This window comes from Tursiops truncatus, chromosome 16 (assembly GCF_011762595.2).
Source record: "Tursiops truncatus isolate mTurTru1 chromosome 16, mTurTru1.mat.Y, whole genome shotgun sequence".
NCBI classification, from domain to species: Eukaryota; Metazoa; Chordata; class Mammalia; order Artiodactyla; family Delphinidae; genus Tursiops; species Tursiops truncatus.
Genome location: NC_047049.1, coordinates 25709875 through 25722512, shown reverse-complemented (window position 1 = coordinate 25722512; position 12638 = coordinate 25709875). Strand labels below are relative to the sequence as shown.

At 53.1% G+C, this 12638-nt stretch overlaps 1 protein-coding gene across 3 annotated transcripts in view; it reads left to right on the top strand.

Annotated features, from left to right (window-relative positions):
• The window catches only part of SUFU (SUFU negative regulator of hedgehog signaling), a 110566-nt gene that overhangs the window by 73083 nt on the left and 24845 nt on the right, over positions 1 to 12638 (top strand). For 2 of the 3 annotated variants that reach the window (XM_019939901.3, XM_019939903.3), the window contains exons 5-8: positions 819 to 904; positions 1178 to 1250; positions 4503 to 4659; positions 6467 to 6578. In XM_019939901.3, coding sequence (XP_019795460.1) covers positions 819 to 904; positions 1178 to 1250; positions 4503 to 4659; positions 6467 to 6578 — 428 coding nt within the window. The remainder of the gene's footprint in view (positions 1 to 818; positions 905 to 1177; positions 1251 to 4502; positions 4660 to 6466; positions 6579 to 12638) is intronic. The other variant, XM_019939902.3, reaches the window with a different exon arrangement.

The window sequence follows — 12638 nt, the reverse complement described above, 5'->3', positions numbered from 1 at the left end:
CCTGTGGTCTCCTTCCACTTTCTAGTCCCTCTGATGGTTTGTTGGGTAGATTCGGATGGCCTGATTTAACCTGCTGAGATGGGGTAAGGGGGCAGGGGCAGGGGCCATTTGGGTAGGAAAGGATGGCTGTACTGAGTGGATAGCAGGGAGGGTATTTCTGTGAACTCGTAAGACCCAGATAGCCACAGGCACAGGACCTCCCAGCAGGCAGCTTTGGACTGGACTTTCCCTTACCCGGAAGGGACGACGTGCACCTACCCCAGCTGCACCCGGGCTGCTTGTGATCATGGTGGGGTCTGTGTGGAAGTTCAGTTGTTTCCTTTGAGATTTACTCAAAGGCTCAGCCCCTGATAAGGAAGGGAGCTTCTCTGTGAGCTGCTGGTGCCCTTTGGTCATCGTGCTAAGCTTAAAGCGTCTCAAAATCTCCTCTGTTTACAACCCCCATGATCCTAGACTGGGCAGGAGCACATCCCTGCTTCCAGAGACATGGGCTGGGGACCCATCCTGAGTTGGCAGGGCCCTGATTTTCTCTTCTGCAGTCTAGGGCTAGGCTTTGTGTCGCCCAGACCCCTGAGCCATCACAGCAGGGCAAGGGTCAGACCTCAGTGCCCTGTGTGTGGACCCATCCATCTGCTAGCCAGGCCACTGTTCCCTCCTAAGGGAACCATCCCACTTTGGACACATCAGCCCCTGAGCACAGATCCTGCCTGTGGTCCCCCAACTTTGGTGATACTAAGAGAGCCTGGGTAGTTGACTTTCCGGGTGGGTTGGAGGAATGGCCATTAACGCACAATGGCATCTTTGTCCCGGGGTCTCAGATTGTTGGCGTCTGCACCGAGGAGCTCCACGCAGCCCAGCAGTGGAATGGGCAGGGCATCCTGGAGCTGCTGCGGACAGTACCCATGTGAGTACATCCCTGCACTATGAGATGGGGGCGGGGTCCCTGGGCCTGGGCTTGGGAACCCCTCCTTCTCTCCACATGTGGGTGCCCCCTTACATTGCTGCTCAGGCTCTGGGTTTTCAGACTGGGGCTTCCTGATCACTCTCCCTGACTGTCTCTGGCCACTAACTGATCCCCTGTGTTCTGGGCTGGGGGCAGCAAACAGGGCAGGATGTAGACCCAGCCCATCAGCCCCAGACCCTCAGTTACCATCCTGTCCCCTTTCCTTGTCCACAGCGCTGGCGGCCCCTGGCTGATAACTGACATGAGGAGGGGAGAGACCATATTTGAGATCGATCCACACCTGCAAGTATGTCTTGAGTGAGGAAAACCTTTCTAGCACACTGTGCCTAGGCTTCTTCCAAATAACACTGGCTTTCATCCTGGGAAAACGGAGGAGCTTTATTTGTGAGTGAGTAGAAATATGGCATGATTTGGAATTTGTCCTCTGAATTCTGCAGAGCACATAAGGGAGCAGAGATTTCAGGCCAGGAAAACTTGTCTTAGACATATGTTTTTTTGCATTTTAAAAGGATTGATTTTATTGAATGCAAATTATACATCAATAAACCTGACCAGAAAATCCGATCACTAGCAAGGAAAGAAAATCAGTATAGTGGATATTTCTTGCCCAGTACTCATCCTGCCATGTTCCCCTTCTTAGAAGAACACAGAGTTTCTTTCAGGAAGCCATCCCACTGCCACCGCCACCCTGTAACAGTAGGACAGGTGATAGTGACTCCACAGCCCAGCTGCAGGGAGGAGCGCTGATTGGTCTAATGATCCCATCCCCCTTTTAGATACATTTTTCATCTTGGGTAGTCGGATACCGAGCTCCTCCCCTGGCTAGGTTGGCATCCCTTCATATATAAAAGGAAGTCTCTATACACACAGGCCTGCAGTTCTCACTCACTGTGGCCCACCTGTACAGAGTGTCAGTGTTGTCTTTGGGTTTTTTAGAAGCAGCACTCTGTATGAAGGTGAATTTTGAAAGCCACGTAGAGCATAACTTCCTTTCTTATTGGCAGCTCCTGAAGCAGGAACCGCAGACAGCTAATAATGTGCCTGACATGTGCCTGCCTCCTTCTCCTTTGCCCCTGCCCATTGCGGGTCATTGCCATCTCTGAACATTTTATGCCTCTGCAAAAATCTGGTAGGCCACAGGCTGCTGCCAGGAGTTATATGTCCTTTAGGAAGGGTGGGAGGTGGCCAGGAGAGGTAGCAGGCGGACATGTAGCCAGCAGTTCCTGGGCTGTTTACTGCAGACCTGGGAGTTCTTGGGCAGAAGCCCTACTCATTCACAGATGATGCTCCTCTGTTTTCCTAGTGCCTTGAACACTGCAGCTTTCCAGTTGCTGCCAGGATATCCTCTGTTATCTGTACTTTAAACTTGGTTTCTTTGTAGCTTCTGCTTATGCAAGAACCAGGAACCACAAAGGCTATGTTTCCCTAAGCCCTTGTTCTGCAGCCACACTGGGATCCAGCACGGGGCACCATGGGCTGTTGTTTGGCCCCTGTCCTAGGTGCCAAGTGCTAAGAAAGCACCTGATCCTTTAAGCTACTAGGGTAAGCAGCCCATCCTTTCTCTGTGTGCTGAGAACAGTTCTCCTCCCTAGTCTTCAGGCGCCCCTGAGGCCAGCCAGCAGGACCCAGAGCGCCTAGTGTTCTTTAAAAGCAAGCAGGGGGGGCTTCCCTGGTGGCTCAGTGGTTAAGAATCCACCTGCCAATGCAGGGGACACAGGTTCGAGCCCTGGTCCGGGAAGATCCCACATGCTGTGGAGCAGCTAAGCCCGTGCGCCACAACTACTGAGCCTGCACTCTGGAGCCCGTGAGCCACAGCTACTGAAGTCCACATGCCTAGAGCCCGTGCTCCGCAACAAGAGAAGCCACCGCAATGAGAAGCCTACGCACTGCAACGAAGAGTGGCCCCCGCTCGCCGCAACTAGAGAAAGCCTGCACGCACCAACGATGACCCAACACAGCCAAAAATAAATAAATAAATAAATTTATAAAGAGAAGGATTATATTTAAAGAAAAAAAGCAAGCAGGGGCACCTTGGTGAGAAAGTCCAGCTTCCTTTCCTGGGCGCTCTGTGCACCCAGTGGGAGCTCCTGTGTGCTCGCTTGTGTCTCTGGGGCTTGCTTGCAGGCCGTTTGTTTCAGAGCTGCTCCTGGTCCTTTGCTCCAAGCTCCACCACTAGCTAGCTATGTGCGTGGACAAGTCTCTGAACTCCTCTGCGTCTTCACCCTTTCTTGTTTACTCATAAAGTAAGTGGGCTGAGCTTGTTGAGCCAAGAGGTGTCCTGAGCTCCTTGCTTAGGTGAGACGCCTCAGGGTGGCCAGTGGAGAGGGAAAAGCGTAGACTCCACCCCAAGCAAACTAGGGCTCACACGCCCCTGGTTAGAGCACAGAGAGCCACTCCCTGTCATCAGCCTCCCACGCCTCTGCTCAGAATCCCCAGCTTTGCCTAGGCTGCTGGTAGCACTGGAGAGGAGGAGGATGGGATTGATGGGAAGGAGGCATTGGGCCAGGGCCACCTGCTGACTGGTCTCAAAAAATAAGGACCCTCTGTAAGCTTACCTTGTGCTTCCCTGGATGGGCTCCCTGGCCGAGCAGCAGGCCTGTTCAGAGCCTGTGGAGCCACGGGGAGAAAGTTCCCCAGACAGGGAGGAGCAGACTCTTACTGAAGTACTAACTCAGGAGCTCTATTTGGCCTACATGACTGTTTATGAACAAGGTTGCGGGAGCCTCCCAGATGACCTTTCATCCAAAACCCAACATCACAACTTTGTTTTACCAGAAATCCCAGGTGTTTGTGTTTAGCTCTTCCTTGAGGCCATTTGGAGAGTGTTTGGACTCAAGTGTCAAGGCCTGTGCGAAGGCAGGGCCTCTGGTGGGGTCTAAAGATGGTCACTGCCCTCCAGGCCCCCGTTTCAGTCTAAGAAATGGAAAAGAATCTCCATCCAGAATTCTTGGCCAAACAAGTCAGCAATGCAGCAAGGGGAAGTCCGGCCCTTCTGCTCTCTGGGGACTCTTCCCTGTGTGACCACACCCTCTGCTGTTGGAAGAGAAAACTGCAGGTATGGAGTTGGAGAAATTGGGCTGAGTCCCCGCCTCTCCCGCCTGTGGCCGGCGTCCACCCTGGCCTCTGGAGCAGCGACCGGGTGATCAGTGAGGAGAGGAAGGACTGTGCCTTTCCTCAGGAGGGTGGTTCCTGGCTCTGCCACATCAGCTCCACGGGCCAGCACAGGGTGGGCAGAGTCGGAGCTCTGAAGCGGGTAATGACAGTCACTTTACTGGAAGGCTGATGGGAGAGGAGACGCTTCCCTTGGGATTTTCATTCTTCCCGGCTCCCCTAATTCCTGGTTCCCCTGGAGGAGACCCGTGGCTGGCAGAGACCGCCATGCGTTAGTAACCAGGGCAGAATAAGGTCAGAGACCCTGCTCTTCCGGCCCCTGCCCCGTGCTCAGCTCTTACCAGGGCTCAGTAAACGTGGGAAAGGTGGTGGTGACCTTGGGCCACCGGTTCGCTGAAGGAACTCCGGCTCTTTGACTCTTTCCAAGCAGGAGAGAGTTGACAAAGGCATTGAGACGGACGGGTCCAACCTGAGCGGTGTCAGCGCCAAGTGTGCCTGGGATGACCTGAGCCGGCCCCCCGAGGACGACGAGGACAGCCGGAGCATTTGCATCGGTACTCAGCCCCGGCGGCTCTCTGGCAAAGGTGGGAGCCGTCGCCTTCCCTTTCCCCAGGCCGGGTTTCAGTATTTCCTGGCAGGATTTAAACAGCAAGTGAGGTCTTCAGCAGGGTGGAATGAAGGGAGCTTTACTGACCCGTTTCTCCTGTGTTTCCTGTGTGTATTTCAGATCGCACTTCCAGCAGTGACCATTGTGTTTTAGATTTGCCCCTTGCTATCTGAGGTCAGGGAGGTGAGTGGAAGCCCTAGAACAGTTACAGGAAACAGCCATAGTCCACCCAAACGCAAGAGAACAAGCATCGGCGACCCACAGAATTGACACAGGGCCCAGCTCTAGCCTGAAAGTCATGCCAGACCTGAGGATCACTCTGGCCTTGGGCCCTCCCAGGCCTCAGACAAGAGAGGCCTGAGTGTGAGGCCAGTTTGCACACTTCCCCACCCCACTCTCTTGCAGAGATAACGTAAGGGGCGTAGGCAGGGCACCCTCACCTGCTGCATTTTGTCGGGGGGCCTTGGGGAAGGAGGATATGGCTCCCCTGTTGGAAGCTTACCATGCTGGTCTTGGTTAGCGAAACAGTTGTGGTTTTTAAGAAAGGGCATCCCTAACTAACTCCAAAAGAAAAGCGGCCATTTACACAGACGTGATTACAGCTGCTTTTTCTACTTCCTTTTTCAATTCTTCTACCTTTTCTTAACTTTTGAAGAGTAAGATACCTAGAATCCTGAATAAAATACCAGCGCATGTGACCGCACTTATAAAAGGTTTTCTTTCCATAAAAAACAACTTAAACCCCTAGTGCAAATATCTGACCCCTTTCTTTCCTTCCTGCTTATTCTAATGACGTGCCAAGCCCTGGGGAGATTCTGAGAGAGTGTACAGTTATTAGAATCATTCAGTTGCTTTTGACAAAAGAGCTAATTTAAGGAGGGATTCGCAGTTTTGTCCAAAATTTCAACCATCATTGGCTATTTTTAAAAAAATTATAAAAGTAAGATCCATGCCACTATAACAAGCCAAACACTAGAAAAGTGAATAATCACTTCTATCCTCAAAGCCCACCCTTTAACCAACAAACGTTAATTTGCTTTTTTGTGTGTGTTTGCAGTTTGCAGAAGTAAATCTTAGATGAAAATCTCAATATAGGGGACCAGACTAGTAAGCTTCACCCCAAAGACCAGAAAAGCGCCTTGCAAAGAAATAATTCAACCAGGGGACTCCTTTGTCACCTCCTGGCCCTTGGCAGACCCGTGGAGAGGCAGGGTTCCCTGGGGTAGTACCAAGGTGGGGAGATGACTCAGTATCCCACTGACCCGGCCCAAGGGGAAGGGGTGGCAGGGCCAGATACCAGCTGACCACCCAGAACCCAGGAACTTGTGTAAGGGATGCCTGCTCATTCACGGCAGAGCACTCTCAGCCCTTACTGGCATCCATCAAGTGGGTAGAATCCCTGGGTGGTCTTGGGCAATGGCTGTCTTGTGAGTCACTGTCTGGAGCCATGTTAGGGGTAAGCCTAGGGCCTGTGACACAGGATGGGAAAGGACAGTGGAGGAGAGCCCTGCCTTGGAGAGTGCCCTTCTGCAGTCCAGAGGCCATTCCTTGTCTTCCTCAAGAATGGTGCTCTTCAGACCAGATGTTTCCAGAGCACACGATGCCTCGTCTGCTCTGTGTCCTCATGCTGCACTCAGATCGCACAGCTGATGCCTAGAGTGGCCTCAAGACCAGCCTTCGTGGGGGCCTTTCCCCAGCCCATCAGCAGAGCCAGGGTCCAAGGACAGGGATGGGGATGCTGGGGGCCCAGAGGGCCATCAGGTAACTTAATGGTGTCATTGCAGACACGGAGCAGATCCGGGAGACCTTGAGGAGAGGACTTGAGATCAACAGCAAACCCGTCCTTCCGCCAATCAACCCCCAGCGGCAGAACGGCCTCACCCATGACCGGGCCCCGTAAGTGCCCTGCCTACAGAGGGGTTAGTCTAGCTTCCTGACAGCAGTGTCCCGGGACTGGGACAAGGGGGCAGTTTTGTCCTTCAGGGCCTGTCCCTGTGGCTTGCATGAGAGAGAACAATGCCCAGAGGCCTTGCTGGATGGACTCAGGGTCTCTGGGGCACACAGATCTGTGGGTTGTAAGGGCCTCAGAGGGAACGCAGCGGACCAGAAATATAAACAACAGTAAATATTTACATAGGCTGTGTGAGCAGATGGGAGGCCAAGTTGGGGCAAAATCTGACTTGGGGCCTCCCAGCCTTGTGGGAGCCCATTGTGCTGAGCACGATTCCCCTCCTTATCTCGGCCTCGGCCAGAGTTGCCCTTCCTTCCTTCCTGGAGCCTGGTCTCCGGCTGATAGCTGCAACCCCAGGGGCCTCCCTGTCTGGCCAGCCCCGGACTGGACGCCTGCTGCTGAGGCCCTTCTTCCTGCCTCCCTTCCATGGGGCCCAGGGAAGGGAAGTCCTCTGCAGGCCTGTGCTGTCTGTCCAAGAGCCCCTATAGCTCTTAGGAGAGACTGTGACCACCCCAGAGGTCAGATCCACTTCCTGCTGACCTCTCTTCCTCTGACGGGGGCGAATGGTGGGCAGAGCTGGAGCTGGGCACCCCCCTCTGCCCTTAGTCCCAGGGCAACTCTAGGGAATAGCTGCTGGCAGGGGATGCCTGGGAGCTGGCAGCCCAGAGCAGGAACCCTGCCTGCCAGAGAGGAAGTTGCTGTGCCCTGGGCTAACAGGGAGGCGGACCACTCGTGCAAGACCAGGGTGATCCGTCCTTCTTCTAAGAAGTCTTTATTACACACTTGCTGTGTGGCAGGCTCAGGACCCAGAGGGCCATCTGAGGTGTAGGCTCTTTTGGGGGCACATGAACTGAAACAGTTAATTAATTGGCATGATTCTGGCTGTGGGTGTAATTTGTTGGAAATAGTTCCTTTGAATTCTAGCTCCAGTTGCTCATCCACGATCCCCAGAAATGGTAATGATCTATTGTGCTACAGAAGGGTCAAGTCAGCATGATCTGGAGTAGTTAGGGAGGGCTTCTTGGAGGAGGAAGGACATGAGACGGGCCTCGAAGGAGCCCTGGAATTTTAACAAGCAGGTGAAGAAGCTGACAGGGATGGAACAGGGGAGGCCTGGCTGGTTAAAGTTGAGGCTGTAACCTGGGAGCAGATTGTGGAGTAGGGAGAGTTACTCCAGCTGCCCAAGGTGGCCAACCTGAAGAATCTGCCATCCAGAAGCCATGAGAGTAGAGGCCTTTTGCAAGAGCCTGGAGAAGCTTCCACTGCCACCTCCAAGCAGCTTTCAACTCCAGCCAGTGGATTTCTGCAGCCAGCCGCCTTGAAGGAGTTGGCTTAAGGCACCATCTTCCCCTGGCAGGAGCAGATGGCCAGGCTGAGTCGTGGGGCATCTGGAAACTCTCCACCTGTGAGTCTGGACCCTGTCCCAGGGCCATACTCCTTCGCGTGCCCTGAGCTTGGCCTCTTCCTCTGAGCCCCACTGGCACTGATGGGAGGTCGGGAGGTAATTGAAGGCTTAAAGGCTCAAGCAGATTGCCCCATAACTTGTAGTCTCAGTCCAGATGGCCCTTCCACCTCCAAAGGTCTGGGTTTCTGGGCAGAAGGGCAGGGGCTCCTGTGGAGGCAGCCCACTTGCCCCTACTATACATCTGGGACAAGTCTGAGATCTCACTCCCAGTCTAGGGCGTACTTCCAGCTGCTGCACCCCCAGACATTGTAAGGCACACAGAGTTCCTGGATGCAGACGTCCAGCCCAGACTCAGCCCACTGGGCAGTGGGGCATCGGATCTGGTCCAAGGGCTATCTGTAGACTCAGGGCAGAGGCTGCAGCCTCCTCTCTTTGGCCTGAGTTGGCTGAGCTGCAGAGAGATGGATGCGAATAGATCAGAGGTGCAGCCATCTGGGGTCATCTCCCCTCCCTGCAGCTCAAGGACCCAGTCGCGTCTCCAAGGTGCTGGAATCTGCAGTCTGAAGGGATTCGGAATGTCTCCTCTAAGGTTGTCAGTGCTGGTTACCAGTTTGTTAGCAGTTGGTTGAGAAATGGTTCCTCCTTTGCCAAGAACATTTTCCAACCCTCCCTCAAGTCTCCAGCTCCCTGTCACCTCAGGATCGATGACGGCGGCCTCAGTTCAGATTAGCACGCACGACTGTAATATCTGTGCTGCCCACCCTGGGACCTGACCCGGTTTCAGATAAACCGCATGGATTGTGACTGAGAAAGCCAACCCAAAATGTGCTGGCACTAGTGTTTGCTCCTCTCCCTGTGGGGGAGTGACCGGCATGGGCCCTATTGTGTCTTCGTGTCCGATTTCCTTTAGTCAGGCTTTCTGGGCTGGGGCCCTGATGCATAGTCTTATGGGCCTGAGCGTGGTTTGAGAAGGCTGTGGAGATAGAACAGAGCTTCAGAAGAGCCAGTGGAGCCTGAGTATTAGCAGCTGGGCTCTGGCCTACCTGAGGGAATCAGGCACTTGATCTTTTCCCACCTTAATGGCGACTAACACTGATCAGGTGCAAGTGCTTTATACCATCCTCATAGTCACTCTGTGAAGTAGATAATCTTATTATCCCCCTTTTATAGATGAGGAAACTGAGTGAGGTACAAAGAGGCTGATAAGTAACTTGGCCAAGGTGAGAAAAGGGTGGCACTTAGGGCAGTCCCTCAGCCATTAACACGGTGTGGTCCTCCTTACTCCATTCTCAGGGACCGTGTGAGGGACACCCCAGACTGTGTCTCTCACCCTCATAGGTGGACCTCCTCTAACTAGTCAAAGCATGAGTAGAGACTGCTCCCTTGGCACCGAGGACAAGGCTAAAGCCCCATGTTAGAAGCTCACTGTTTGTATTTAACTCTAGGGAAGACATGCCGCCAGGCTCAGTGCTTCCAAATCCCAGAGATAACAAGATGTGTCATAATTGTCTCATTTATACCAGAATTACTTTTTAACACAGAGCCTTGTTTTCTTCATGTTCAGAAACAAAATCAACCGTATATCTCTGGCCCCTCCACCACTTCAGGGCTAGGGGATTTCTTTCTTTTTTGCTTGAGGCCTCACTTCCTGCTTCCCAGAAAGGCAGGGCCCTCTGGGTAACTGCTCCTCTCCCACTCCCCCTGCCAACCCTCCTCCCACCGCCTTCCGCCTTCCCGGAAGGGGAGTCCTTGGCCCTCTTTGGGGCTTCTTCCAGCGTTTCACAACCCCTGCATTCCAGCCGTGAAATTTGTATCTGGCTTTTCCCAAGATGATCAGTTGAGAAAAGCCTCCTTCGGCTTGCTGGCGCCTCCCTTCCCATGGCCTGCCCGCGTGAGTTTGGGAAGCAACTCCTCTGTGCCACTGAGGGGAGCCCGGCTTAAGGGCTGTGCCTGCCGACATTTATAAGGACCTGGGTCGAGGGAGAAAACGTCACTGGCATCCTCTGTCTGAGGTTGCCTGGTTAGACGTGGACTGTTCTGTGGAGTCTGGCCTTTGCTTCCCAGCCTCCCCACAGTGACCCCGGGGATGTGCATGGTCTGGTCAGGTGCATTGCGTGGGGAGGTTTGCATTTGTGTAAACTTGCTCTGATGCTGGGAACCTGCATCAGTGTACCAGGACCTCCTCCTCCTTCTGCCAGTGAGTCACTGATTGAGGTTGGGGGACTTTTAGGGAGCTCTCTGGGTCACATAACCCCCCCCCCCAAAGAGGGGCAGGGCCCATGCATGTGTGTGCACATGTGTTGGGGGGGAAGGTTCCTGGCTGTGGGAGAGACACTTTGTAGTTGCGGCACCTTTAAAAAGCAAACTAGGGCTTCCCTGGTGGCGCAGTGGTTGAGAGTCCGCCTGCCGATGCAGGGGACATGGGTTCGTGCCCCGGTCCGGGAGGATCCCACATGCCGCAGAGCGGCTGGGCCTGTGAGCCATGGCTGCTGAGCCTGCGCGTCCAGAGCCTCTGCTCTGCAGCGGGAGAGGCCACAATGGTGAGAGGCCCGCGTACCGCGCAAAAAAAAAAAAAAAAAAAGCAAACTAACCGTCATCGCTGAGCTAAGTTTCTCAGTCTTCTGGAATTGCACCAGCAGCTTTTAAGGCTTTTTTTTTTTTTTTTTTTTTGCTTGTTGCCTTAATTTTCTGGAAAATTAAGGTTTTGTAGCATGATTTCTCCTGTTGTGACATTTTCAGCTGCACCCTTCCCCCAACATGCACACAAAACACACATGTATTTCTCCCCACTTTTATGAGTGTCTCTGCTCCCATCTCTTTAGCCTTTTGGATGGGTAGCCATGCTGCCTCTGTTCCCATCTTGAATAGCTTGTGACCTGGCCAAAGAGTCATCCTTTAGAGAAAATTGTGTTTTGTTTTGCTCAGCCCATGAGACCCATGAAGATTAATTAGAAGAAGAAAATATCTCGTTTGCATCCAGTGAATTGGGTGAAGGAAGGTGAGTTTCCATCTGGGAAAACAGCTGGGCTATTGCCATCACTTCCTGCATGCAGGGCAGTCTTGGGTAACCCTGCTCAAAGGGCTCTATCATGTCAGTGCAGTGGCCTGCCTGGAGCCCGAGTGTGTCATGTTGGCGCCCCTCACCGCTCCCACGCTGGGGAAGTACGGTTGTTTTCACTGGAGAGAAAAACCCAAGAAGAAACAGCCCTGCTCTCAGGGCCCCAGCCAGGCCCCACAGGGCTGATGGGAGGAAGGGCCCAGGCCTCTGTGATCCACATTTGTCTTGCTAAGTGCCTGCCTTTATGTGCCTTTCTCGGAAATACACACTTGAAAGGGCAGAACAAGGGCTCCACAGCAGTCCTGCCTGGGTGAATTTCTGTTTGAACTCCATTCTCTGCTCTACTTCCCCAAAGAGGTGAAGCAGTGGCCATCGTTAACACCCCAGCCTCAGAGTTCATGGCCGGCACATTGAATTCTCAATCCAAACTGCATCTCTCTTCCTCAAGTTGCACAATCAGGAGTATTTTTATCGCCCATCCTTGATCCTCAGTGTCACCCAACACTTCAGTAGTGAGTCACTTCTCCAGGGAAGGGAAAAGGAAGGCTCAAAGGTGAGAGCTGGAGAGAGGAAATGACTCAGTGTCTCAGAAACCAGGAAGCCAAGGGCTCTGGCTAGAGCAGGCTCTTTCAGGAGAGCAGGGGTCCTAGTCTCCCACCTGAGTCAGACCACAAGGCTGCGGGTGGCGGTCCCTGGTGCCCAGAGGAGTTAATAGTTGATGAAGGAATCCACCAACCTTAACACAAGTTTTCCTCACTCTGTCTTCTTCACCCACACTCCGTCCCACTGTTCTATCATCACGTTCCATCCTTGGAATATTCACAGTGAAAATACTGCGTTTCATCGTTTGGTTTTTGGTGTTTACCAATAACCTTTTAAGGCCTTTTACTCCGTGTGTCATCCTCATCAGATAATTTTTCCAAATTCAGATGGTAGCAGTAACTGTGGAGGTGAGCTGGTGCCCTCGCCCATACCCACACCCTGTCCCAGTCCTGCTCTGAAGGGAAACCTGCAAGTGGTTCTTTCTCTGGAAAGTTCAGAGCTTTCGTCAGCAATCTGAAAGCAAAAGGAATAATCTCCCAAGCTAGCGGCAGAAGCCAGAGGTTGAGCTGGGCTCAGCAGGCCAAACCCACTTCACTTCTGAATAGTTGCCAACCCGGGTGCCCTGGTTCCTGCTCCCGGGCGTCCCCAAGGAAAAGGCCCCAAGTCGTGTGGCCAGTGCAGACGTCATCACTGTCACAGGACTGGGATTGTGGCTAAAAGGAGTCTCGGTGGTTGGGCTCCTCTCCTTTCCACACCTGCTGCCATTGATAGAATGTGACCAATACCCTGGGGCTAAAATGGAAAAATTAAGACTCTTCAGTCTGTAGAGACCAGGGTGGAGAGGCAACATGGATATGGTTCTGTCAATCTGTGAAGTGTGGGTAGGGTGAACAGGGGCCTGTACTATAAACTGTGCAGCACTGGAAATCAGGAGTCTGTCCTGACACTGGAAAGAGAAGGCGTGTTAGGATATGTAAAAAGTCCCCTTAAACAGTGGAA